The sequence below is a fragment of the Antennarius striatus genome, chromosome 1 (assembly GCF_040054535.1).
Source record: "Antennarius striatus isolate MH-2024 chromosome 1, ASM4005453v1, whole genome shotgun sequence".
Lineage (NCBI taxonomy): Eukaryota > Metazoa > Chordata > Actinopteri > Lophiiformes > Antennariidae > Antennarius > Antennarius striatus.
In genome coordinates, this window is record NC_090776.1 from 22,941,920 (window position 1) to 22,967,367 (window position 25,448).

The window sequence follows — 25,448 nt, forward strand, 5'->3', positions numbered from 1 at the left end:
AAATAACTAATTTTGATAACTGATGATTTTTTTTATAAAGCCTGGTTTTAGACAGTGCTTCAGGTTCCTTAGCATTCCTGTTTCTTTTATCCACGCAGATTTTCTTTACGGATAAACTCATTTCATCACTTCGGGTAACGAGTTTCAGCCCACATCATTCAGTTAACTCATGTTAATTCCCATTCTTGCTCATTTCTTGGTTGCCTTGGATTACGCAGTGCTCAGCGATCTGCAGTGAGAACCAGATCCCTGACAGAAGAACTGGAGGAAACCCGCCGGATGCTTAAAGAGGCCCAGGAGAGAGCCAGTCGCTCCCTGACCACCTGCACCAAACTGGTATCACAAAGTCAAGCTAACCTTTACGTCTGATGTATTTTATTGGTGAGTATTTGCATCCAAATCCTTTTTCTCCAGAACAATGAGGTGGATTGTCTGAAGGTTCACATTAGGAGGCTTGAAGACAAGGTAATTTAAATCTAAAAAAAAACACAGGTCCTCCAGAAAACTAAAGATGAAGTTATTCCATGAAATAAAATTGTCTCCACACAGAATGAAAAACTCACATTTGAGAAGATATGTTGTGAAGACAATGTCAACAAGCTGAGAAAGGTCACTGTTGAGCTGAGGGTAGGAACGGACCAGTAAGTCCATTTCTATTTGTCTCTGCTGAAACTACAAGAAATACGTTTAAATGTTCACAGGCTGAACTTGAGGAAACTGTGGTTATGATGATGCTGAGAGACAAGGAGATCGCAAAGGTCAGCTCATTTGAAATAAAAAGCTCACTAAATCTTTTTGTAATTTTAAATTAACTTTAAAAAGTTTCTTTGCAGAAAGACCTTCTTCTGGATAATATGAAGAGTTCCCATGTGGAGAATCACAACATGATTGAGGTACAGAGAACAGAGTAAACAGTTTGACGTTTGAAAAAACATTCATGACCTGTCATGATACATAGATTAATGTGAGTGCATTTAATCACGGAAAGTATGAAGAATCAAGGTGACTAGATGAACAGATATTGTAATAATGATTGTAATAATCAATAAGTGGTTCAGACTTGTAGTAGAATACATAGTGAGCACAGCAATTATCTTTAGATTTTAAATTTTATTAATGATGTTAAAATATTTCTCTGTTGTGGTCGTACAGGGTCTCCAGTCAGAGCTGATGAGGTTACAGGAACATTCACATCAAGTTCTTTTGAGGTAATAAGTCATAATAATTATAATAATATAGTTTAATGTATGTAATGTTGTTACTGTTGTTTCAATACATCCCTAAGAATAAAAATAAAAAATACAGTTTTAGTTTGATCAGGCAGATTTTCTTTCATAAATATCTTGGGTCCAAAAATAGAAACTATCGCTAGGGTGACATCATAAAAACATGGTGAGGTCCTGGGAGACTTGTAATCAGTATGGCTGACTCATAACCATTTAGTTTTCACTGGTGGATATTAGGGTTGTTGACAAGTCAACTTGTTAATGAAAGATAAAAGAATGCTTCTGATCTGTTAAATCCGTATTTTGATGCCATCATATTTATCAGTTGTTGCTTTTTAACTGTAAAAAATAACAGGACTTGAAGTGATAAAAATATTATGATCAGTAAATTTGAATTCCCCTTTTGGTATAATGATCAGTTTTCTGTGTGTATTCTATGGCAGGTATGACAGGCAGTGCATCGGTTCTCACAGTCTCTACAGCCTGGACCCTCCAAACCACCGCTCTCTGCAGAGCGAGATGCAGGACATGCAACAGGTAGGAGGTCTCGCCATCCGTTAGTTCTCATCATGGTTCTGGTGTTCTGTTTTACCTTCTCACTGTTTGTAGCATCACAGAGCTCTGGATGACATCAGCCTTCCAGCCCTGCACACACACACAGATGACATTCACACCATCATCCACAGGATCAAATCTGCAGAAATAGCTCATCAGCTGCAAAATAAGTATCCTGAGAGGGTGAGGAGAGGGTAGACAGAGGACAATGCCATGCATATAGATATATATGTGTGTCTAAATCTGATGTCACTTCTGTTGTGCAGCCTTCTGACCCTGCTCCTGCAAAACCAGTGGAGAGGCCTTTTCCTCAGCGACAGCAGCAAACCATCAAGCAGCAGCTTGTCAATGTGTATGTGATTTTCTTTTTTACCTCGCTTTGTCCTGTTAAGGTAAAAGTCTGGATGTAGTTGATGTTAGTGTGTATTCTGAGAAGCTTCCTCCAGCTAATACTGTAAAAGGGGTGTCTAGTTGTGATGGTGTGTTTATGGACATCTCCATTACACAAACCCCGTGAGTTGCTATCTTCATTGTCTTAGACTGTATCAGGGTTAAGTGCAGTTTTAGTACCCCCTGGTAACAACAGACATAACAGTGTGTTAAGGAGATGTTTACAAAGATGAGGTGGTTTCAGGCTGCAGGAGCTCGAGCTGCACGAGTGTGTGTGGGAGGAGAAAGAGGAGAAGGAGGAGCGCTGGAGAACCTGGGAGCCAAAGGAGCAAAAGCCAAGCCAAACTGGGGGCCAGGCTCAGATCCACGAGGCCAAGAAGCTGGCTGTGGTGAACTGGTGGAAAGTCCACAGCAGAGAAGGAGCTAAAGTCCGGGCAAAAGAAGTCCAATCAGAGTTCTGTGAGACACAAGCAAAGCTCCAGAAAGCAGAGCAGACCATCAGTGATATGAGGGCGCAGGTCCTCCACCTGCAAGCCTCTCTAAAATCTGCACAGGAAAGTGTCATTGAGCAAAAACACAGCAGTGGAGTTCAACATATTGACAGGGAAACCAACACTGAGAGAGGAGAACCAGACACAGCAGCGGAGAAGGACCACAGGGATGCAGCAGTGGAAACAGAGTGTGGAGGTGGAGTAACCTCGGGGGTGTACCAAGGCCAGCTTCAGCTTACCACAGACGGACTTCTGGCCACCCTCAGAAAGATGGAGGGAATGGTGATCAACGCTCTGGAGACCGCTGAGCTAGTGAGAGACAGCGAGCAGAGGGTGAGCCATGTGACAGTGAGGATGGAGAGCCTCACCCAGTGGGTGGGGGACGCTCTGGACCGGGCGGCCGACACAGAACAACAGCTCAACCGTTTGGAGGCCAGAATTACAGGACAAACTCCAAGTCAGGTTAGTGTAAAAAATCAGTGTCGACTTACTGGAAAACTTGTGAAACAGTTCTTTAACTATGTTAACAGATCGCATTATGTTGTTAATTTGATTGATTACGTTTTAATTTACTTTAATTTACAAAAGCAAATTATAAAAATATATCGTTTAAAAATCGGGCAGTAAGATGGCGCAGTGGTTAGCATTGTGGCCGCACAGCAAGGCGGTTCCCGGTTTGAGTCCCACTTTGTGCGGAGTTTGAATGTTCTCCCTGTGTCAAAAACATGCACTTCAGGTTAATTGGCTGTTACAAATTGCCCGTAGGCCCGTAGGCGTGCGTGTGTGTGTGTGTTTGTCTGTGTGGCTCTGCGGTGCACTGGCGTAGCAACCCAGAGTGTCCCCTGAATCACAGCAAGGATAGGCTCCAGATGTATGTATGGATGAATGAATCATTTGCCATTATACTATGAGGCATTTGATTTGACTCCATATCCATCCATCCATCCATCCATCCATCCATCCGTCCATCCATCCGTCCATCCATCCATCCATCCATCCATCCATCCATCTTCACCCGCTTATCTGGGGCCAGGCCAGATAAGCAGGAGGCAACAGTCTGATCGGAATTGCCCAGACTTCCCGCTTATGTCCGGGATATTGTCACTTTGGTCATGACCCAAAGCTTATATGTCTTTTACTTAATTGTGAAGTTAGCTGGGGCCTCTGACCTTTAAGCTTCACAGGAACTTGGGGAACCACAGGAGGGGTTGAGATCTTCTATTTATACCACCTGTAGTGTTTGAGTCCAACTCTATTAAAAAATCGACACTATGGTCCAGCAACATAGTAAGGCATTGGACTAAGAGAACCACCAAGTTTACACGACTCCTATTCAATAATTTAACCCTCCATAGGGGCCCTTTTAATGTAACAGATATGTGTTACTCTTCATTAAAAGGTGGCTAGTTCGTCAATCAATCAATCAATCAATCAATCAAAATAATCTTTTTCCTGTTGGAGGTAACCATGTCATCACCATTTAGAGGGCACCGATGACACCTTTGGGCGACCAATGATTGAACGAAGGCCCATGAGTGTATTTTGTGTTGTCATGGTGTGAAATCATTACCAATGAAATATTCGAGCTGTAACCCTGTTTTAATTTTATTTAAATTCACATGAAGCATGAGGTTGATCTCTTGTGTTAACTTCTCTTGTGAAAGACTCCAGTACTCGGTCTAACAGTCAGTGCTGGACCAGATACTGCGTTCTGCAAGACGCCTGATGTGGAGCCTGGAGAGAGAACAGAGAGTCCTCCTCCACGTCCTGTAATCCCTGAAGTCAGTCAGTATCCACATCGTCTGTGGGAAGGTATAATGGCGTTACATAAATATGGAGTGCTATCATTGTTATTTTGCACACTGTGAGACTCGGATGAGACAAAGCAACTTCCTTTTTAATGGTATTCCCTGGGGGTGTCTGAAAATAAAGCAGATATTTACATAGCACTCAACTGGTGCAGAGAAGAGAGAGTGGCTCTGTGAGCGTGTATGTTATCTATCAAAGGGAGCCATGGTGGAAACCGAGGAGGTCACAATCGTTTTCTTATGTAAACACAGTCGTTCCAGCTAAATCCCATTTTAATTAACAAAACTTAAAATAGTTAATAGTTCATTCAACATGTTTTTGAATAGGTTGAGTTAAGCCAGTGCTTTTGTAAGTAGCTGTTTTCTGATCTCAGTGCCTGTAGTTCAGCAACTCAGAATTTATGTCTCAAATGTTCTCAAGTGGTTATTTAAAGATACCATCATGACGTATACACTGCAGGCTTTTAGCTGCTTCACGCAACAAATGGTGAGCAAAAAATGTGAATAGAATCTAACGTTGACACCAGTTCCGCTAGTTGGAGAAGCTGTGAGTCAGCTAATGTGAATTTAAAAGTTTAACAAATGTGTTTCTTTGTATACATGACCCTCATCAACAACATTAAACCACTTGTATTGCATGACTGTACAGTGAGAATGAAGCTACAGATACAGTAGTTTATGGTTACATCGTTCAAACGCCACATCACAGCATCTGGAAAACTCCCACGTTAGGAAATTGTATTATGTAATGAAAAAAAAGACAGACCCAGGTTAGCTAACAGGTTGTTGCTTGCAGCTTCAGCAGTGATTGATTGCTGGAATCTGTCATTGATGATAAATGTTGAGTTTTTAAGTGTAAGTCTGTGCTGCTACAGCCACACTTTCGTGCGCTCTGGGTTGTGTGTTTCTGTTTCCATCTGGACAATAATGGCATTCTCTGCATGCATCCACAAAGGCTTTTAAAGCTTTTTATGGTCCTCTCTTATGTACTTTGCACCAGTAAACATTAATAGGAGATATTAAATAACTTTACCACTAAAACTTCACAAATGAATAAAATCTCTCAGGTTTTAATATTTTACATTGCTGTTTATAACAATACACAGACAGGGTGATGCTTTGTTTTCTGTTAAATAATCTTTTCCCGAGGGGACAGAAAGCAGGGACAACAGTCCTTGATGGGGGCTCAGAGTTTTTTCAAACCACTGGATCAAACATATCCTTTACTCAAAATGGTTGCCAGGTTATTGTTGCCCCGGGTTATACAGTTAGAGTTGGGGGCTGGGAAATCATACTTCCTGAAACTACATTTATAGTAGTTCTACCAATCACATGAATTTTATGCTGCAGCAACAGCTTCACAGGACAGCAAAGCTGATTACTCCAAACTTTATCTACTCTCTGTTTCTCTCTGACCCACTCTCCTTTTTTTTTCTTGTTTGGATGTTTTCATGCTTTCCTATTAAATGCAAATCGACTGTCTTCATTGGCTCCCCGTCTCTGTTTCCAGCAGGTGGCAGAGACCAAGGCAGCTGCAGAAAGGTAAGCCTCCCTCCTGTTCTACTGCAGCTAAATAGAAATTAACTTTCGTATTGAGAGGCAAAGCAACTCACCTGCTGTGTTGTGTGTAGTTTTTATGTTGTGGCTTTTTTACAACAGACATCTTGTAAATTTTATCTTTAAAGTTGGACAACCTTAAAATTAACTGCGGCTTAATTTGAATGCAATTCCACAGTAATGCCTAAGGGAGCGTTGTACTTTTTAATCTGTTATATTTATTCAGGTTGTCACTACTTACTGTTCAAAATAATACCTAATAGTAAATTTAATTATTTTAATATTAAGTAAGGGGTTTGTAGAGTACTGTGTTTCGATTGCACATCTTATTTCATTTTATTTCAAGTTATTTCTCAATCAATATATCTGTTTTTAAACCATTTTGCATTACACTCTCTCACACACACACACACACACACACACACATGCACACACACATGCACACACACATACACACACACACACACACACACACACACACACACACACACACACACATATAATATATAATATATAAATAAATAAATATATATATATATATATATATATATATATATATATATATATATATGTGTGTGTGTGTGTGTGTGTGTGTGTGTGTAAATATTATTATAGACATATCAGTTTACAACTATAAAAAGTGTATTTTAAACTGTTTAATACAATAAATGTTTATTTGGTATTTATAAATAGATGGCTTTAAAGAACTGGGCTTACTGTTTAAAAATATTCATTGGACAGTTCAAAATATTCTCTGCATGGCATCGTCCATACAAAATAAAACAACCAATAAACTCATTATTAGACCTAACTCCTACCCAATGAGTTCCGCAAAATATTCAGTAGAGATCAATTGAATAAAAATATCTGACTTTTTTTGCAAAGACTGTTTACTTGTTAAATCCGTAAAACTGTGTTACATATTACTGTGCTTTAATTCAAACTGGGATGCTGTGATTCGCTGTGATCATCAGCTGTGCTCCTTCAAACAAAGTGTTCTTTTATCACAACATTCAGGACAATCTCAGATCCGCAAACCTCAATCTGTCACCGCTGAGAAGCAACACAAACGGTGCAAAGTTTGACAATGCAGGGCAACAAGCAACAGTGACTTTCAAGAGCTCCAAAGTGGAAACACAGCCCCCTCTTAGGCCACAGAATAAACACTCCTCAGATGGACACTATACTTCATGCTCATGCAAACATGTCCTTGAATAACAACATACAGAACACACACTAGTCTCGTCTCCCCCCACCACGACAAACCTCGCAGAAAAAGGAAAACATGCCTTTCCGATATTATTCAGGTTTTAGTTTAGGGATGATTTGTGAGTACACCCTCACACACACACACACACACACACACACACACACACACACACACACACACACACACACACACACACACACACACACACACACACACACACACACACACACACACACACACACAAGGCCACAGCAGCCTGAACCGGCGTACAGAGCCCTTCTCCTTAAATGGTCAAAGCTCCCAGGAGTGAAAGAGAGGCTGTTGCTGAAAAAAGACAGGGAACTGAGGGGATGGGAGCAGGCAGGAGAAACCCTGTGGACAGAAGAGTTTTCTGGAGGAAAGGCTGAGCCTGACAGTGTGGCTGTTTGAAGTCAGTCTGACTTGGAGGGATCAACACGAGTGTGTGTGTTTCTCTACAGCGCTAGTGGTGGGCTCAGGTAATGTGTGTGCTGCGTGTGGAGAGGTTCAGCTGATGGGCTGTGGGGTTTCTCGGGGTTGATGTGTTTAGCTGGACACACTCTGTAGCTGCTGGAGGTTAAGTTCTGTCGTTTAGCTTCTCTGATGCTGTGTCAAAACTTTTCATGAAGGTGTTTTTTTAGGAGGGGGGGCTTCTTTGGACAGTTTTCAGTTTGCAGATGTTGGTTTGGCTGTTTTTTCATGTGGAAGTGAACCACCTCTGTCATCTGTCCTCTTCATTTGTTGTGTGGTCATGCATTCCTGCAGTGGATCTATCTGTTGTTTCATTTTCTGTCTCTGTCCACTTATTTTTTTTCTTCCTCACACTTCCTGTGTCCTCTTATATTGTTAGTTTGCGTAGCAACCACTTCCTCTCCTGGCCCACTACTCTGGGCTTCACACCACCAAATTTTAAACTAATATGGCAAGAGTGAGCGTACTTATGTAACAGAGGAGGGGAGGAGGGTGCTGTTTCCTTCATCTCCATCTGACGAAGAAGACATTGTGGTCTGGCTGCACTGAGAAGCTATTTCTGAAGGCTCTTGTGGACAAACACAGGATTGTGTTCCGTTCCAACAAGTTTTGTGTGGTGGTGGTGGTGGTGGTGGTGGTGCAGGGGCTCTTTGTGTTCAGACTTGTGTGTTCCGTCTCACAGGAAATAATCACAGCGATTCAATTATTCTGCACACTAATCTCAGTCTCATGGTCTGCAGTGGAGACTATCTGCAGCATCAAGTCTTCTTCAGGGCAGGTTTGCATCTTTGTTTGATTCACTTTTCAAGTTCAGTTTATTCTGTCTTAATCATTCTATTTGGGATATTTTGAGAGAAATTGAACAATTACAGCAAAAATGTATATAAAAAATTATATAATTCGTGGAAAGGGTTTTTTTTTCCTCCAAAGTCTCCATGATTGAAGTAACTTGTGACTCTAATCGTTCCATTTGCACACTTCAGTTGATTTCTTGTGCTCTGATTTGATATTTAACAGCAGGTGAACAATAAAACACCTCAAATTATGAAAATTACACTTAATATGTGATTCAGCTGAAAACATACGTTCTTTCCCCCCTCACCAGCAAGAGATTATTTTTCTTAGATGGTCACTGAGCAGCATTGCAATAAAATTGTCTTAAAATATCTGAATGCTATTCAATCCTGCTGAAGGCTGAAAAAGAGAAGCAACTTTAATCCGGAATGACAGTATTCTTATAATCAGGAAATATCCCCGGCATCAGTTAAACAACCCATTTCCTCCTTGGTGACTCACGGCCTTTCTGTCCGTATTTGTTCCCTGGAGTTCGTCATGTTTGTAGTGATACTGAACAGAACTCCGTATTTTCTGGCGCTGTGGGGCTTACCTCTGAAGTAACTAATAATTCATCATTGCTTTTCACTTCACATCCTCCATCAGCGGCTTCATGTGACTACAAACACTGGGAGTAAAGATGAAGTCTCATTGGTGCAGGTCATGCATATGTAAATGCTTCTATTTTTGGAGAGACCAAACAAAATCATTAGCATTAAGTATGTGCTAACCCCTGACAACAGTTTGTGCAGACCCTGAACACACTGCACTCCCTAACATGGGTACATTTTGTCTACATCTAGATTTATATGAATTCCAAGAATTTGCTGCTAAAAAGGGAACAAATGAGAGTTCATGGTAGTTCACACATGTTGTACGCTTTCTTTATTTGATTAAATATGGGGTTTTCATCTTAAATGAGCCATGAAACGCTGCAGAAACGACTTTTAACTATAGTAACTTAACTTTGCCTGGTCATTATCTTCTTTTATAGACTTGTTGCTCAGTAATCTATCAAAATCAGACTCAGCAGATGAGTCATTACCAAAATTATGTTTTGTATTCGTTTTGAACAGCTTTGCCCAACAGGAGAATAAGTTTATCAAACTAAACGCTCTGCTAACGCAGATGCTCATTGCTCACGTTCACATTATTAACTTAAACACCCCAAAGCCTCACTGGAACTCACAGAAATCTGGTGAATAAAACATTCTGTCTGAATGCAATCTGATCGTTTTCCTTGTGATCCTCTAAGAAATGCAGGATAACAATTTCTCATGATGATTTTTTTTAATGCAGGTTCCACACACACCACTCCTGTATGTGTGTTACGACGAGCTGCCAGGCCATCTGTTTGTTTTAGTTTGTCCCCCAGGAGCTCATTGACTTCAGCCTGTGAGAGCAAATCACTCCAAAAGTTTTATAGCATCCCAGTCAGTCTGCTTCCGGTCAGAACAGTAACTGTCTGATGAAAGTCAAAGTGTGGAAAGAAAAACATGCTGAACCATTGCTTCATAAACCCAGTCATTTTATGTTGTTGGGGTTTTTTGTTTTTTGTTTTTATCATGTTGTTAAACTGAGAATTAACATTCAGTGTTTCGTGTTTCCCTCTGCTGGGTATCACGGCTAAATCACGGGAGTAAACATTCATGAACATGTTTGTGTAGATAAAACATAATTACCCTGAATATCATAGTCTCACCAACAGGGCCTTATTTAAGTGATGACTGATTGAATGCATCACTAAAACTACCTTCTAACCTTACTGTATTTAAATGTACTCCAGATAATTTATTTTCTCGTGCTGGATTTTGTTTCTGATGTACCGGTAAATCTGTTCGGAAACTTCATAATTCTGCTCCAGTGCTGCCGTTATATTTGGATCGTTGTGTATGGTGAGGGTTTATTTATTCTTCCTCTACCATTTTTAGCTGTGGGTTCAGAAAACTCTCCTTCATGTGTGGCTCGTTATTCTCACAGAAAAATGTAATGATAATGAAAACATGTCAGACGTTCCTCTTAACATTTCCTCATCTAATTGCAGCTCTGTGAACTCATTCTTTTTGTGTTTTCATACATCCAGTTCTCTGATCTTGCTCGTCACTTGCTGCAGGTGTCGCCTCCTAAACAAAGTGACCAGAACGCCAAGAAGTCCTTTGACACAACCGTTGCTGCTAAGACACCTTTTATTTTACCCCACATCCGTTCTTGTGCCTCCCTTCATCCCACCATGCCCACACTACCTGAGGAAGAGGAAGACTCCCCTGAGGATGTGGACAGCTCCTCCAGTTCTCCAAGTACAGTAAGTGTACACTCCTCTTAGAATGGAATCCATTCCTGTGTTGTGACTGATGTGTGGTTTCAAACACTAAGATCTTTACCTTCAAAAGGATGCTCTCAGTTTTGCAGTAAAATCTTTTGCATCCTACGTTGAATATGAGAGGACAGTGTTCCATAAAAGGTTTTCGCTCTGTACTTACCATATTTTACTTTTATGGCTCAGTGGTTCTCCATAGAATGTGTTGCTTTATATATAGTACAATTCCATTCATTTCCTTAATAGGGAATAAAAATGAGATCTAAAAAATGTTGCTTGATATTTGGGAGATTTCTATGAGATCAAATCATTTCTTGTAGCATCTGTGAATGCATGAGGAGGAAAAGAAAACAGGGATCTCACAGACTAGTAAGTCAAGTATGACTAGAAACTCAAACCATTTGTATGGACTGGCCCTGTAAAGTGTGAACATCCTGAAAATGAAACCAAACCTCCCACAGAAGGCAAAGTGTTAAACATCAGACTGTTTGACATCTCGGAGAGCTTCTGCTGCTGCTGCTGTATCTCATTAAAACGGAGATAAAACTTCTTTGCAGAATAATGACCATGTATAATCTAATCCTTGGGCCGTATGCCAACACCATAAAAGTATCTACCATCCTCACCGAGTCTGCAGCATTACCAACAAAGGAAATACTTTTAGCAAGATTCTAGTGCAGTGCAAAACCCTTGAGAGGAGCTCATGGGGAATTAGAATTTGATTTCAGTTTGTGCCTACTTACTTAGCTTTTATGGTTGGGTTAGGATTTGGGATTTTTCTGACTGATAGCTCATCACCAGAACAGGCCTTTAGATGTAGCTGAAAAATGTGTTTTGTGGCTGGATACACAACCTTCATTTATTTCTAGTGTAATGAAACATACATTCTTGGATTTTGGATCTGATTTTAATATTTAACATAAAAATTTAACTAGACGTCAGGATTTTTCAGTTTTCCTTTCTTTGATTTTTACATTTGCATTTTATTTTACTTCTTTGATTTTTCTTTGAATGTGTTTCCAGTGAGTCCCCAACATTACGAAAGACCATTTTATAATTCTGTTGTATTGTGATGTACAGATCTGTCATGGTCACTTTTGTTTCATTTGTTTGAGTTGTTAAAACTTGTTATTTTTCCCCTGAAGATATTCAGTAACTTTCTCATCTCCAGTTTCTAACAAACAACTGATACTTACAAACTTGAACCTGACAGAGTGGAGGGATTGAAGCTGAAAACCACTCACAGTAGCGGTTGACCATGTCAGGCCACAGGTGCCTCCCTTAACAGACAATCAGTGAAGTTAGAGTCTCGTGGTCCATCATCATCCTCATACTATATTCAACCAAAGCAGTAATTTACTGCAGCATCCAGATAGGTATTTTAAAGGTTGCATAATGGAACTGCTCCGATAGGCGGACAAGGTCATGATTTACTGTCCTGAAGCTGATCGTTCTTAAGGGCATGAAGGAAACCAGGTTCTCTGTTTGGAGTCAGAAGCATCTGATGCACATTTGTTTTTGGAGTATGCTTCACTGTTAGTCATTATAAACCCTTTCTATTACTCCATAGGGGTCCACAGAGTTTACCTGCAGCTGCCAAATGCAGATGAGATAAAAGAGCATGGACAGGGAGGTTCTGCTCAGTAATGTAATGACAAACCAAACAAACTCACATCTTTCGGAGTGTGAGCTGATGGTGGGAGGCGTCGGCTCACCTCCCAGCCACTGCCGAGGCGCCCTTGAGCAAGGCGCCGTCCCCCCTACAAGATGCTCATTGGGGCGCGACCCTCTCTATACTAATTGCATGCCTACAGGCCCCTAGTGCGTGCTGTGTTCAGGGGCCTGTAACCTGTAACCCCTGTGTGTCTAATTAGCACATATGTATGTACATGTGAAGTGTGGAGTGTTAAAAGAGTTTCCCCAAGAGGGACAATTAAAGTACTGGTTATTATTATTATTATTATTATTATTATTATTATTATTATTATTATTATTATTATTATTATTATTATTATTATTATTATTATTATTATTAAACTTCAAAAGAAATGAATATCTAAAACAAGCATCCAAACAAAAATTTCAAAAAAAGCAAAATCCAGAAAGCAAATGCAGAGTCCAAAAGCCACATGACTAAAGAAAAACCACAAGGAAAATAATTAATGAGAAAAAAACATGAGGAGACATTGAGAAAAGTACATTGGAAGTACACCATTTAACGCAAAAGTATATAAATAAACACAACCAAATAATAAAAAAGAACACAGATAAAAAAGCTAAATGACAAAAATTCAGGCAGATGGTGTCGGATTCTGATGATTTTGACACCAGTTCACTGTCCATAACTAATTTAAGCGAGTTAATTAACAGAACTACTTTGCTACATTCTGTTTTTGGGATGACTTTGATTTTTATAACAATTCCGCATAGGATATCTTTAAATGTAAACTAAATATATTTATTACCAATGCCAGTCAGTCTTGAGCCTTTTTTGATCATTTTTGGGTTTTTTGCAGGCTACTCCAGGTGAAAGTCGAGCTGTCATCATGACAGCCCCCACGATCATTTACCCACAGCAGGCCAGTATCATTCATCAGGATGGACGTCCCCTGGAGCAGACCAGGTACCGTCTCTCACACACTTTTCTGTTCTTTTTGACTGTAACAGAGATGAATGCCTGAATCATGACTTTAAAAAATAAAAAATTAAATTATGACCTTTTTCTCTCTCAGGCCACACAGTCCTAGAAGTCGCCTGGCCAGAAACTTGCCGGGAGGACCTATCACCACAGTTGGTGGGTAAATCCTGCACACACACACACACACACACACACACACACACACACACACACACACACACACACACACACACACACACACACACACACACACACACACACACACACACACACACATACACTTGTTACATTTTTAACGGTCTAAATATCACCACAACACTATGAGAACTATTTTAATGTTATCATTAGCTCTGCCTACTTCTCCCGCAACGAACCCACTGACGCGTCTGAGTTGTTTAGAGCTGGTTTAAGTGGAAAGCTGTGGCTCTGTGAACTCCTTTGTCAAACTGCACATTTAAAACTGCTTTCATCTCATGTTGAGAAACAAATGACTTTTCTAAAATTATGCTCACATGCTGTGTAATTTAATGTGAAGCTTCACTACGTTTCAACTAAATTTGGTCATCAGTGTCCAGTGAGAGGAATTTGTCTGTGAGTTCTCCCAAATGCTTCAGATGCCTTCACTGCTTTGATTACGTTTCAGCTCTTTGCTGAGTAGAGATGGAGTTAAAAACATCTTCTGCTCGGCCGACCCTCACCAGGTGATTTATTGGCCCCTACCCATCTGGTACTTATTCTGCTCCTTAAAGTAATCCCACTTGATTACCGTCTTAAATTGACTCCAGTCCAAAGGTTCACACTGACTTTGTTGACTTCTTGTGTATAATCACCTCAAAAGATCTTCTACAATTTTCATTTTACAACCTTGTAACTTGATTATTTTGCGTAAAGCAGGCAAACAAACCTAGAATTGACTATTTGTTTGCCCTCCTGTGTGTACATTTGTGTTACATCTTCCTCAGACAGCACAGGTAACGTGATCGACCTGGTGAAAGATAAGCTGCCAGAGCTGCAGCTCTCTGACGAGGATCGACAGAAGAACCTGGAGCTGCTTGAAAAGGCCAAGATGGTCAGCGACCGCTTCCTGACACGCCGCGGTCGCCGCTCCACGGGCAGCCTAACCGAGTCACCCACAGGTTACTAAACCTACCGCCCACCAGGATGCTTTGTAAGCTGTTTAAAACGAATCAGAAGTCACAGAGACTGAATCAGGTTTCATTCTTTGAACACACAGGTCTTTCTCCAACTCCAACTCCATCATCGTCACCAAACTCATCCAGAAGCAGCTCACTGAGTGTCGCTCCTCAACCTGGTGCTGTGCTTCAGTCTCACCAGCACCTCAAACTATTTATGTCTATTTGTTGACAAATGTAAAAACTATTTCCTGTTTCTGCTGCAGGACCCACAGAGCCAAGTCACGTCAGCACACAGTCGATTGGCCAGGTAAAGAAATTGTCATGATTAATGAGCTATTTACTTTTGAAGATGTTGTTGTTTCATGTGTTTTTAAAAGCTTTGCGCTTGACTCAACGTATTAAAATTTTAAAACTACCTCTCCTTAATAATCAAAAATCAGCCCTGCCTACTATTGATTGAATCAGTCCTTCGGTATTTGTTCAGCCATATTACTTATTATCAAAATAAAATATATTCTAATGTCTTGTAGCATCTAGAGGTTCCTTCAGCTCGAGAACATCGTGACTCAATGGCTCAGGATCAGGAGGTCAGAAGATCAAATCTCAATCTGCATTTTTTGTTATTGGCATGTTCTTGTTATCTTTTAATGCAAACTGTGGACAACGCTGACAAAAAACGCAAAGAATGCAAAGGAATGTGGAAAAAACAAGAGTTTTAAGTGACTTTAAGTTTTGTTTTTAACTCATGCTGGCCTTTTTGGGGCCTTTAAATATTTTCCCAGAACTTTTTAATCTAAATTTTAATTAGTCAAAGAGTTCAAAGTACCTGAAAAAACAGTGAAGCTAACCATTTGAATAATGAATGAATGAATGGAATTTATTTTGGTTATTCATATTTTTCACATTTTAAAAACAAAACATATTTCAATTGTATTTATAATAACCAAAAAGGGACTAGGCTGAAGAAAATTGCTTATATAAGCCCACCCTGATTAACACAACTTAATCACAACAACAACATCAACATTCTTTTTTTTTTTAACAACATTCACATAAATTTAATTATCGACCACTATCCAATGACTTCACCTCAGCAACTTTACATTTCTAACCGTCAATGAACTCATATTTAATTTCTTTCTTGAATTTAGACAGAATTTTTATCAACTTAAATTCATCTTCCAAATCATTCCAGAGTTTCACTCCTAGGACAGACACACACCTTTGCCTTACATTTGTTCTTGCTTTAACAGACTCAAATCGTACTAGACCTCGGAGTTTATATGTGATTTTTATTAGTTTATAAAAGGATTGAATGGTTAAAGGAATGTCCTTATTTACAATGCGAAATAATTGTCTTGATTTTTCAGGGGAACCGGCTGTTGGTGGACTGGAAGCCCAATGAGAAGAGGAAAGTGTCATCAGGAACTCTAACACCCCGTTTTGCTGTTCAGAAGGAGAATTATGATCCAGCTGGTCCTAAGAGTCCTCCAGCAGTCAACAAAGGGGACGAAGCAGCCGGTCCAGGCCGAAACACTAACCAGGCCCCGGCCACGGGGGTGGCCAAGCCTGTTCCCAGGACCCCGACTCAACAGGCCCCCTGTACTGCAGAGATCAAGACAATTGGAGCGTTCCCTCCACTGATGAGGGCTGTTTCCTGGGATACTGTAGGCAGCCATAATTCTAGAAATGGAGCCCCAAGTTTCCCTCCTACATCAGAGGATGTCTTCTTAGACAAGCCCAGGGATGTCTTCAAGTCCTCAGGGTACAAAGACCTCTCCACCCAACCAGGGAGTGTGCTTAAATTGTCTAAACTCAAAGAGGTAATGCAGCAGTTTGAGGTGTTACAGCAGCAGTCAAATGCTTCTGCAAACCATTACAACAAGGGAGTGTTTGTTCTTATGTGTGGGCTTTTGTGTTTACAGGATCACAAGCTAATGCGTAACCAAAGCATGTTGGGATCAAAGTTACCCGATTTGAGCGAAGCAGCTGAGCAGGAAAAATGTAATAGTCCTTGTTTTTCCTCTTCACCCTATAAGACAGAAAGTACCATCAGAAGTGCTCTCAGCACCACTGCCAAGGGTGTGCACTTCCTGAACCTCAGAGAAAATCTGATCCAATCAGAAAAGGATGATGATTTGGTCTTTTTTTCCCCTTCTATGCCACCCCATGTTCTGGCAATGTAACAGCAGGAAAATATGCTGTTTTCATTTTTCATCAGCAGATGGCATGACAGCTAAAGCTTTCGAGACAAAGATGTTTTCATGCAACATGAAAAGACGAAATGTTTTTTGTTTGACAGAATTGAGCTGTGGAGATCACACTTAGACCTGAGCCATATTCAAGTCTCTTTAAAACTTTGCAGACCTTAAAAAAAAAACTACTTTCTGCCAAACAAGTACTTCATGTGTAGTAAATTACATTTTCTAGTAAGGAAAAGTCACACGTCCACATAAAGATGTGTGATTTAATATGAATTTTATTTCACTTCAGCCTTTGAAAGTTCTCAGGAAACAAAATCTGTCCATGCTGGATTTATACATCACTTTATCTTTAAGGTCCTCGAACCTCAACTCATCCAGCCAGTAGTGAGGAGGTGAGAGAGAAGTCCGACGCCACGCCCAACATTTCAGATGTGATGCTAAGAAAACTCAAACTCCACCGCGGTCTGCCAGGCTGGTGTGTGAAAACCCCACTGCTGTTTTAGTTTACTTTTACTGCCTACTTTGTTTGAACATGTCTTACCATATAAACCATTCTCCTTTGATTTCATTTCAGTGCACCCCCACTTTCCGAAAAAGAAGTTGAGGTTGGTATCAACTTGTTCAAAATTATTTCTGCCAAAATTAAACATATAAAATCACCTTAATATCAAACAGACAGGAGTGAAAACTGAAGTGAACTTGCTGCTAAACACCAGAGCAGGGCTGGCATGAGAAACTTGGAGCTGCACCTGACCTGGCACAGAAAGGCAGGGGAACATAGGCAAGATGTAATGGGATAGCATGACGTAGGTAGATAACAATCGAGGAGGGGTAGACAATCGCAGTGGCGGGGGGAACACATGGGAAGCAGGAAGTCTGAAACGAGCGGGTAGGTGAGTGACAACGTGAGACAGGAAACGTGGATTACAACTGTCTGAATGAAGCACGACCTTAAATAACCCGAGATGTTTCAATATGGCGCTCATGATTGTAAATATGAAGCAGAAAAATTAACTTGTCAGAAAGGAAACCAAGAAACTGGCTGTGTTTTAGTAAACCACATCTGCCTACTAGTGCTTTTAAATCTAACTGTATAAAATTTTACATTTAAAATGTAAGGAAGTTTAAGAATAAAAGTGAGATTATGCCATAATGAGTAAATTCTAACATGTTAATAACAGCCCTTTAAAACAACTTGTCATTTATCATTATATAATTTTTAATATTTGAACAGATTGATTGTGTGAAATATAATGTGTTAATAACTTACCTTTACACGTGTTAGTAGGTTGTTTTCTGGAAGCGAGCTGTTTCCTCTTGTTATGGTAACCTGGTTCCTGCTGGCAGCAACCTCCTCTGTACTGTGCAGAGAGATCACCCCTCTGTCAGATTGCCAAGCTATTCCTTTATTGGTAGAAGACGGTGGTTTATGAGAAACTCAATGGAAAACAGAATAATTTATTTCGCAACTGTTTAAGCACAATTACTGTAGATAGCAAATATAATAATTTTTTAAAATTCCTTGTTGTGTTGCGCTTCCCACATTATTCAGTTTATTATTCTAATTTCTACCCAATTTCTCACTCAGTGTCAATAAATTTGTGTGTTTTTATCTAACAAGTTGGTCATAAAATTGACCACCAACAGTTAGATTTACTTTAGCACGCCACTGTGTTCAAAACACTGTTTGTTGGTGCAGCCAGATGTTGTGTTCCACTCACTCTGGACATTTTCCTTGTATTACTCAGTGTTTATAGCAACCTGTTTTATTACCAAAGTAGTTAATTGCACTCCCATAAAATATGCCTGCCTGGATTTGGTGGGATTTTGTCACAAAACTGTGTTTTTTGTTCCTGTTCGTACCAAAGAGGCCTTGAGTGATTTCCTGCGTAGGTCATGCAAACATCAGTGACGCTCAGGCTCGTGCTTTAGCCCCTGTTGCTGCTCCCTCAGGGATGCATCTGCATCAGGACAATCAAAGGTCATATATTTCCTCCCAGGCGTGGAAAACTTTGTAGACTGGCTTTGATCAAGTCAGAAACACAAAGGTTAAATGTCAAACTCGCAGCTTATACCACATGCTGATCTCAGGGATGTGTGAGTTTTTTCCCTCTCGTGTTTACAGCAAAAACAGATATTCATGTTATCAACCACACAGATACACATTTGTGTATGTGTGCATGTTCTGTGCTTTCTACGTGGTTTTTTTTTTTTATAGTACTGCTAAATTGAATGCACTGAATGCTGCATGTTAACTTCCTCCCCATAGAATGCCTTCATTCAGCTGTCGCTGGCGTTTCGTAATGACAACTACACCCTCGAGATGCGACTCAAACAGGCAGAGAGAGAGAGGAACCTGACCGAGGAGGACACCGAGAAAGAATTAGAGGAGTTTAAAGCAGCGCTGAAGGTCAGATCTTAAATTAATGCCACCTCTTTGCTGCACATTTGTCTGCTTAATGGAACTTGTAAGTGTCCAACAATAAATATTTAGCCTAAAATTGAATGGGGACGTCTTTTTTCTTCCTCAAATGAGATATTATTGTGCTCTATGCAGATGACTTCACCTCAATGGCAGAACCTGGAGCAGCGTGAGGCCTATCAGCGGCTTGTAGAGACGGTGGCCGTGCTGCACCGTCTGGCAACACGACTCTCCAGCAGAGCTGAGATCGTCGGGGCAGTTCGACAGGTTCTGTTATATAAACACACACCACCAGAAACACAACATATAGGATAGCGTTCAGTGGACAGAGAGATTGCTGCATTGTTTAGAATATACCGTCTCCTTCAGGATGTCTCTCAGCCTTCTGGAATGTCTACTTGGTGCCATTTTAAAGTTGATGGTGATTATTATCTGATGTTCTGGCCGACCTGCCACCCAAAGCAAACACCAGTTAAAGAGCAGCTTTACTGCTTTTACAATATAATAGGACATTTAGCTATTTATAAAACTGAAGAGTCATCACTTTCTTGTGTTATCTTCGTACTGTTGCTCTTTTATTAGTGACAATTCTAGAAGGGGCAGTTCCACCCCCTTTTCGTGACAACAACTTTACCTGTCAGCCATATAATTATAATGTTTAACTGTGTCACACAGTTTGCATTTACTTGCAATTAATAATTTCTCTGTGATAAGATTTGGTGTCATTGTTACATATACCATAAAGAAAAAGGATGATTTAGGACCTATTGTAACTTCTGTGCCTTTTGCACTGGATATTGTATTCAAGAATCAAATTAGTCAATGAAGGTTGGATCGACGGAGGGCCCGTCAGGACGGAGGGCCCGTCAGGACGGAGGGCTGCCACGGGGCCTGGCCGGGCTCAGCAAGAAAAGGCACCGTGGACTCTTCCCACCCCTGTGGACCCACCACCCGCAGGGGTGGGAAGAGTCGGATTGAGAAGGAAACAAAGTGGGCCTGTGACCTGCAGCACTCACTGGTCCGGTTTGCAGCCGAGTGTGAAGTGGCGGGGATGAGACCTCGGGGCAGACCCAGGACCAGGTGGAGGGATTCTATCTCAACACTGGCCTGGGAACGCCTTGGGATCCTCCAGTCAGAGCTGGTGGATGTGGCCGCGGAAAGGGAAGTTTGGGGCTCCCTGTTGAAGCTGCTGCCCCCGCAACCCCAACTACGGATAAGCGGTGGAAGATGGATGGATGGATGGATGGATGGATGGATGGATGGATGGATGGATGGATGGATGGATGAACCCCAGAGAAATGACCAAACATTGTCTTGTAGCTGGTTTGCCATAAAATCGTAATGCGTTCCAGTTAAAGAAAGGATATTGTCAATGTCTTAAAAATAAAATTGCTCAGCTGAATGGATAATTATTTTGTTTATTGAATCAGTTCTGGTTCTGGGGTTTTTTGGTTTGTTTGGAGTTTTTTTTTTTTTTTTGCTTTAAGAATTGTTTTGCAGATACGACCACAAAGAGCCATTTGTTGACGCTCCACTGCAAACTTATACTGACTGATTTTTCTTTGTGCAACAGGAAAAACGTATGAACAAGGCTACAGAAGTCATGATGCAATATGTGGAAAATCTAAAGAGGACGTATGAGAAGGACCATGCAGAGCTGATGGAGTTCAAGAAGCTGGCCAACCAGAACTCTAATCGCTCTTATGGAGGCTCACTAGACACTGGAGGTAAGACTGAACCTGTGGCCACATTTACATCAAACACAGGAAAGCCAGGATGACCAGCCAACATGACATCACATTTCTCCCCGAAGAGTTTAATATTTTTACATGGGAATTATTATGTACTTTATTTATCCAAAAATAAAGCATATACCTCATTTTAGCATCACTGCTGCTTCAGGAGGAATCCCAGACATCAGTGTTTCCAGTGATTACATATTGTTCTATTTTGTGCTTCCTTGTCTTTATGAAGATGATGGAGTTCCACGGCCATCAAGATCCATGTCCCTCACCCTTGGAAAGGTATGTTTTAGAGTAATGCTGAAATATATTACTGTTGAAATATTTTCCGTAATCGATTAAGAGCCTTTTGATAACTTGTTGATTAATTTTCTGCACCAGAACATCTAATCCAGAGCATTTAATCGTACTTAGCAACGAACACTCCTAATCCTGATTCTGATTTTCACACAATAGAACTGTAAAGCAGTAAATAGCTGGATACCAACAGCTATGCCTTTACAAGGACAAATCTAAAACCCACTTTCATTTTCTGTTCCTGTGTATTTCCTGTCGTGTCTCCTCTCCAGGCTCTACCCAGGCGTAGGGTCAGCGTAGCAGTTGTGCCTAAGTTTAACCTCCTGAACATCCCAGGTCAGACTCCAGCCACAAGCCCAGGACTTGCTCCCAGCACGGGACCCAATGCTGGTGCTGCTCTTCCTGTCCTGGTAGGTCTTCCTGTCCAGCCAGGATATCATGGCATGTGACAAATAAAGCTTTTATAAATTGATGAATTTCCTAAGTCTGACTGTTGAATGAACATTGTGCACCGTGGGTTAGGAACTTGTTAGAAGTTGGATTGTTTCAAAATTGATCAATAGAGTTTAGTAAAGTTGTATACTGTCTTAGTATTTACTGGTAGTAGTAGATTATACTTGAGGTCATATCTAATTTTCAGTGCTACCAAGTAACTGAGTGCATTTTCTCAAGTATACCTGAGATTTTATATTTTATTTCCAAGAAAGGTTACGTTTTAACAACTAATCCATGATAAACATGAAAGTTATTCTGTATTTTTGGGGAAATGCGTGTTCTTAAAGATCTAATATTATACTCTGTTTAGTCAATGTCACACAGATGTCAGTCATCCAACTACAAAGTATTCCAAACGTCTTGCCCCAAACTGACCTGTGGTCCTGAATTTCAGCTGTTTAAAAGTTGCTCAAAGGGGCTCTGCTGTTTCTGTGCCTGTACCTTTAAATGCTAATGAGCTCCATCTGTCAACGCCTACCTCACCTGTCACACGCCCCCTCACACAGAGGATGTGGCTAACAGTAGCATGGGCTAATGTAGCTGACCTATAGTCTTTCAAAATGAAATGCAGTAGCCCCTTCTCCAAAAGAGTGGGGGCTGTTCTCGATCAGCCAGTATGGATTTGAAAGGCCAGCCTTTCTCATTGTGATATTGTACATTCCCTCAAGCAAATGCATCAAAATTGTGTGAAAACTCTTTTTCAGTGTGAAGCAAATGATGTGAAAAGCAACGCTCCCACAGAGGCTTCATCACCATCTTCAGAATGGTATGTTTGGTGCACTAAATCAAATTTTGCGTGACACACAACATGTGAAGGACACGCACATGCTGTAGCTTTATTCCCAAGGTTGCTACACAATCCTTGAAGCAGTGAGCCTAGATAAGCCTGAAGTTATCAAGCGCTTGACCTGCTGTGAGGCCTTTGACATGTTTGTGTGACCTTCAGGATGTGTCCTACAGGAGAAAAAAAATCACCACAGACAGATGAAAATAACCCTGAAAGCATAAAAAATGATCAAACCTTGCTGCAGTTGATGGATGTACTGTCACAGACTGTAACCAAAACATTTGTGCATAGTTTAACAAAGTCCAGACACAAGGCTCGGATCATATCCTGGTCATAAAGTGAGCTCTCGAGTGTCTGAGCTGGATGTTCCACGGGGAGCTGAGAATAGCAATAACAAATGTGCAAAGTGCCATTTTCATTTATTCTGTGGGTGCTCACATGTCTGTGGTGGTGTCTGTAATGCTCAGCACCGCTCAGCCAGGGATGCAGCTTGTCTATTAAAACACAATAGGATGATGTGCTGGTGCCCAAGGCTGAATGTTCTTTCCCACCTGAAACAATGCAGTGGAAAGAGTGTGCAGGAGCAGGAAAGCGAGCCAGCCAAGCCCTCAGTCAACTTAGAGGAGATCAGAGCCGAGATCAGAGCAAAGATCGAGGAGGAGGCTTACAATAAAGGGTGAGGCCTTCTCCCTTGGTCCTTAATTACGCAAAAATACACAATGTATGATGAGCAATGTTGTTTTTATTACAAAATCACCGCATTTATTGGGAAAACCACCTACATTGCTGCAAACGTGAATCAACTCATGAATTTAATGTCAAGTACGTCGAAAATTCTTCATTACAGCCTGACTGTTTATAAAATTTAACATATCAAACGCAGCTACCAGGAGGGACTGAAACAAAGTAAAGGTTTCCAGGAGGTGAAGCGTGAGGAGGAAAACGCAGGCGAGACATTATCAGAATCAAAAGTCAAGGATGAAGAGAGCGGAAAGAAAATAAACACAAGCAGGTAAACTGAATGTCTTACAGGTTGTTCTTAGACAGCACTAACGTCACCATGTTTCCAATCGGAGCCTTAGTGCTCTTCTAATACTTCTAATTCATTATTTCCAGACATCCCTAAGCTCCAATCTTACAGTCATGATTACGACAAATCTGTAATTCATCTCACTGTTCTGTACTTGTAGAAATAATTTTTCCAGTTCAGTATGAAGAATATCTTGATGATTTCAATACAGTGTGTCGCTTAAGCTGCCACACTATACAGTATATTTCATCACGTTTAATATTTAAAGCTTATCATTTCATGTTAATAGATGTATAAAGTTGTGGAAGCATCAAACATGTCAGATCTTCCGCTAAGATGTCTTTACGTCTGCAGGAGGATGGAGGAGCTCTTGATTCTCCTAAACAGGTTTTCTCCCAAGATCTCTGTGAGTCGGCGAATTCTCTGGGTCGCCTTGACGCTCTTCGTGGTGATGTGTCTGTTTATCAGCATTTTTACTTTCTTCACTGATTATTACCAAAGACGTGAGGAAACGTAAGCAGGTGAGGATTGTGGACTAACTGCAGAAGAACCAAAGAACCCCACGGCAGAATAACAGAGATGGCAGCCGTTCTGTCGGACAAAGACATTTGGGAGGATTTACTGATGACGCTGCAAATTTAGTTTGGAATACTGATAGATTGTTTGCTGCAGCAGGAAAAAAAACATATTTATTAGGAACCAATTAGGGACCAATTATAAAGTGTGATGACATGCATATATCTCTACCAGAACCATTATTTTTGCATGTAACTACAAGAAAAGTTTTAAAAAATAAAATAAAATTTTATATATATATATATATATATATATATATATATATATATGTTGTTGTTTTTGATGCAAATATGATGGTTCTGGTTTGTGTACACTTTGTGAACAAATATTGAACTCTATTAAGTGCCACAATGGAAAATGTGTCTATTTATGTCCACTCCACTGTTGAATCTCTCAGGTCCTGTAGATTATGATCCCTGTGAGAGATGAAGACATATTTAAAACATAGGAAACAGAGGAATGTTTTCATTTGTTGTTGCATTTCTGCAATGTCTATTTAAAGACTTTAAACATTTGCACATTCCAAAGTAGTTCCTTAATTGCAATATTTTGCAGTTAATGGTTCTTGTTTGTGTTTCCAGAGCACTGATGGATTTTCTTGTTGTATGAGAGCACTGTCCCGATGATACGAGGCTAGTTTTTATCTTTGTTGTTGTACATGTTCCGACCTGTGTTGTTTGCTTCCTTTAGATTTTTTACCTTTAAATAAAGTTGCTTGAAATAATTATTTTGTCATTTCCTTTGAGGTGATCTTTATATTCCACTAATCTGCTGTCAAAGCAGAGTGGACTTATACATGAAACAGTGCCTTATGTCTTCTAACATACTCTTACATGTTGACATATGGACATGAGTTGTGTCTTCTGTAGGGTAATGAATCCATGAATGCATAATATCCTAAAAATAAAAGTTTCAGTTAATAAATATGTTTTTGTTTTGTAATACCATAAAATATCTTTATAATGACAACTATCACAACATAATGATTTAAGTTACTATGTAATACTGGTCTGTTTTCTGAGATTGTCTATTACTTAGAAGAGAATATTGAAACCACTCTCATGTTTATATACAAAGCATCGGGCTAAACTCGAAGCCGATTACCTTAGCAAGGATAAAAACTGAAAACAGAAGGGAGGGAGCTGGCCTCAGGTTTCATCAACACATTATCCTCTGTTTGTTATTTGTTTCTTATCAGCAGCAGTTTGTTTGCTGTCAAAATGAAATCCTGAGGTAAATACTGA

At 40.3% G+C, this 25,448-nt stretch overlaps 1 protein-coding gene across 2 annotated transcripts; it reads left to right on the forward strand.

Moving 5' to 3' along the window:
• The first annotated feature begins 550 nt into the window (after window positions 1–550).
• On the forward strand, window positions 551–24,928 carry mrvi1 (murine retrovirus integration site 1 homolog). Of its 2 annotated transcripts, XM_068316681.1 has the most exons (29): window positions 711–758; window positions 834–893; window positions 1,153–1,208; window positions 1,670–1,763; window positions 1,836–1,964; window positions 2,048–2,133; window positions 2,416–3,124; window positions 4,327–4,474; window positions 5,981–6,012; window positions 10,674–10,862; window positions 13,394–13,500; window positions 13,610–13,671; window positions 14,478–14,651; window positions 14,750–14,827; window positions 14,915–14,958; window positions 15,182–15,238; window positions 16,022–16,474; window positions 16,577–16,655; window positions 17,210–17,330; window positions 17,430–17,460; window positions 19,125–19,265; window positions 19,413–19,544; window positions 20,851–21,004; window positions 21,252–21,301; window positions 21,589–21,726; window positions 22,516–22,577; window positions 23,164–23,274; window positions 23,482–23,610; window positions 23,983–24,928. In XM_068316681.1, exons 1-29 carry the CDS (start codon window positions 726–728, stop codon window positions 24,143–24,145), a joined length of 3,822 nt encoding a protein of 1,273 aa, XP_068172782.1. In that variant the 5' UTR covers window positions 711–725; the 3' UTR covers window positions 24,146–24,928. The 2 variants fall into 2 exon arrangements, with proteins under 2 accessions (XP_068172790.1, XP_068172782.1); XM_068316689.1 differs by lacking the exons at window positions 21,252–21,301; window positions 21,589–21,726; window positions 22,516–22,577; ... (1 more) ...; window positions 23,482–23,610; window positions 23,983–24,928 and adding an exon at window positions 551–627 and having other exon boundaries at window positions 702–758; window positions 19,413–20,993.
• Window positions 24,929–25,448: the final 520 nt, after the last annotated feature.